Below are 349 nucleotides of genomic sequence, written 5' to 3'. Positions count from 1 at the left end.
AGGCCTACGGTCACCTCAATTCTCAAAGTACTTGGACGCATTTCGAAAGAGGAGGGAGGGTGGTAGAGGGCTATACCTTATACAAAGTAACCTCTTCGGAAAATGGCCTTATCCGCACAACTCCTCTCGGGGAATAAGCCTTATCCGCACAGCCTCTCAGTCTCAACTTCTCTCCCTCCCCCCCCCTTCAATCCTCACTTACCTTCTACCTCCTCAAAATCTCTTGTCTTCTCTTTTAGGCCCATGCTCCATATTTTGTCCAGGGTGTTGGCAGCGGTGGCCGACGGGATCCAGCGCTACGAAGGGTCCAGGACGCCGAAACTCTGAGACATGCGCTTCGAGACTCAGC

General features: G+C 52.7%; 1 protein-coding gene across 1 annotated transcript in view; it reads left to right on the top strand.

The window, feature by feature from the left end:
- The window catches only part of LOC119593293, a 10,558-nt gene extending 10,210 nt beyond the window's left edge, over window positions 1–348 (top strand). The window contains exon 4 of the mRNA XM_037942222.1: window positions 240–348. Coding sequence (XP_037798150.1) covers window positions 240–327 — 88 coding nt within the window. The 3' untranslated portion in view covers window positions 328–348. The remainder of the gene's footprint in view (window positions 1–239) is intronic.
- Window position 349: the final 1 nt, after the last annotated feature.

The sequence above is a fragment of the Penaeus monodon genome, chromosome 32 (assembly GCF_015228065.2).
Source record: "Penaeus monodon isolate SGIC_2016 chromosome 32, NSTDA_Pmon_1, whole genome shotgun sequence".
In the NCBI taxonomy this organism is placed as follows: domain Eukaryota; kingdom Metazoa; phylum Arthropoda; class Malacostraca; order Decapoda; family Penaeidae; genus Penaeus; species Penaeus monodon.
This window is presented reverse-complemented; position numbering and strand designations above follow the sequence as displayed.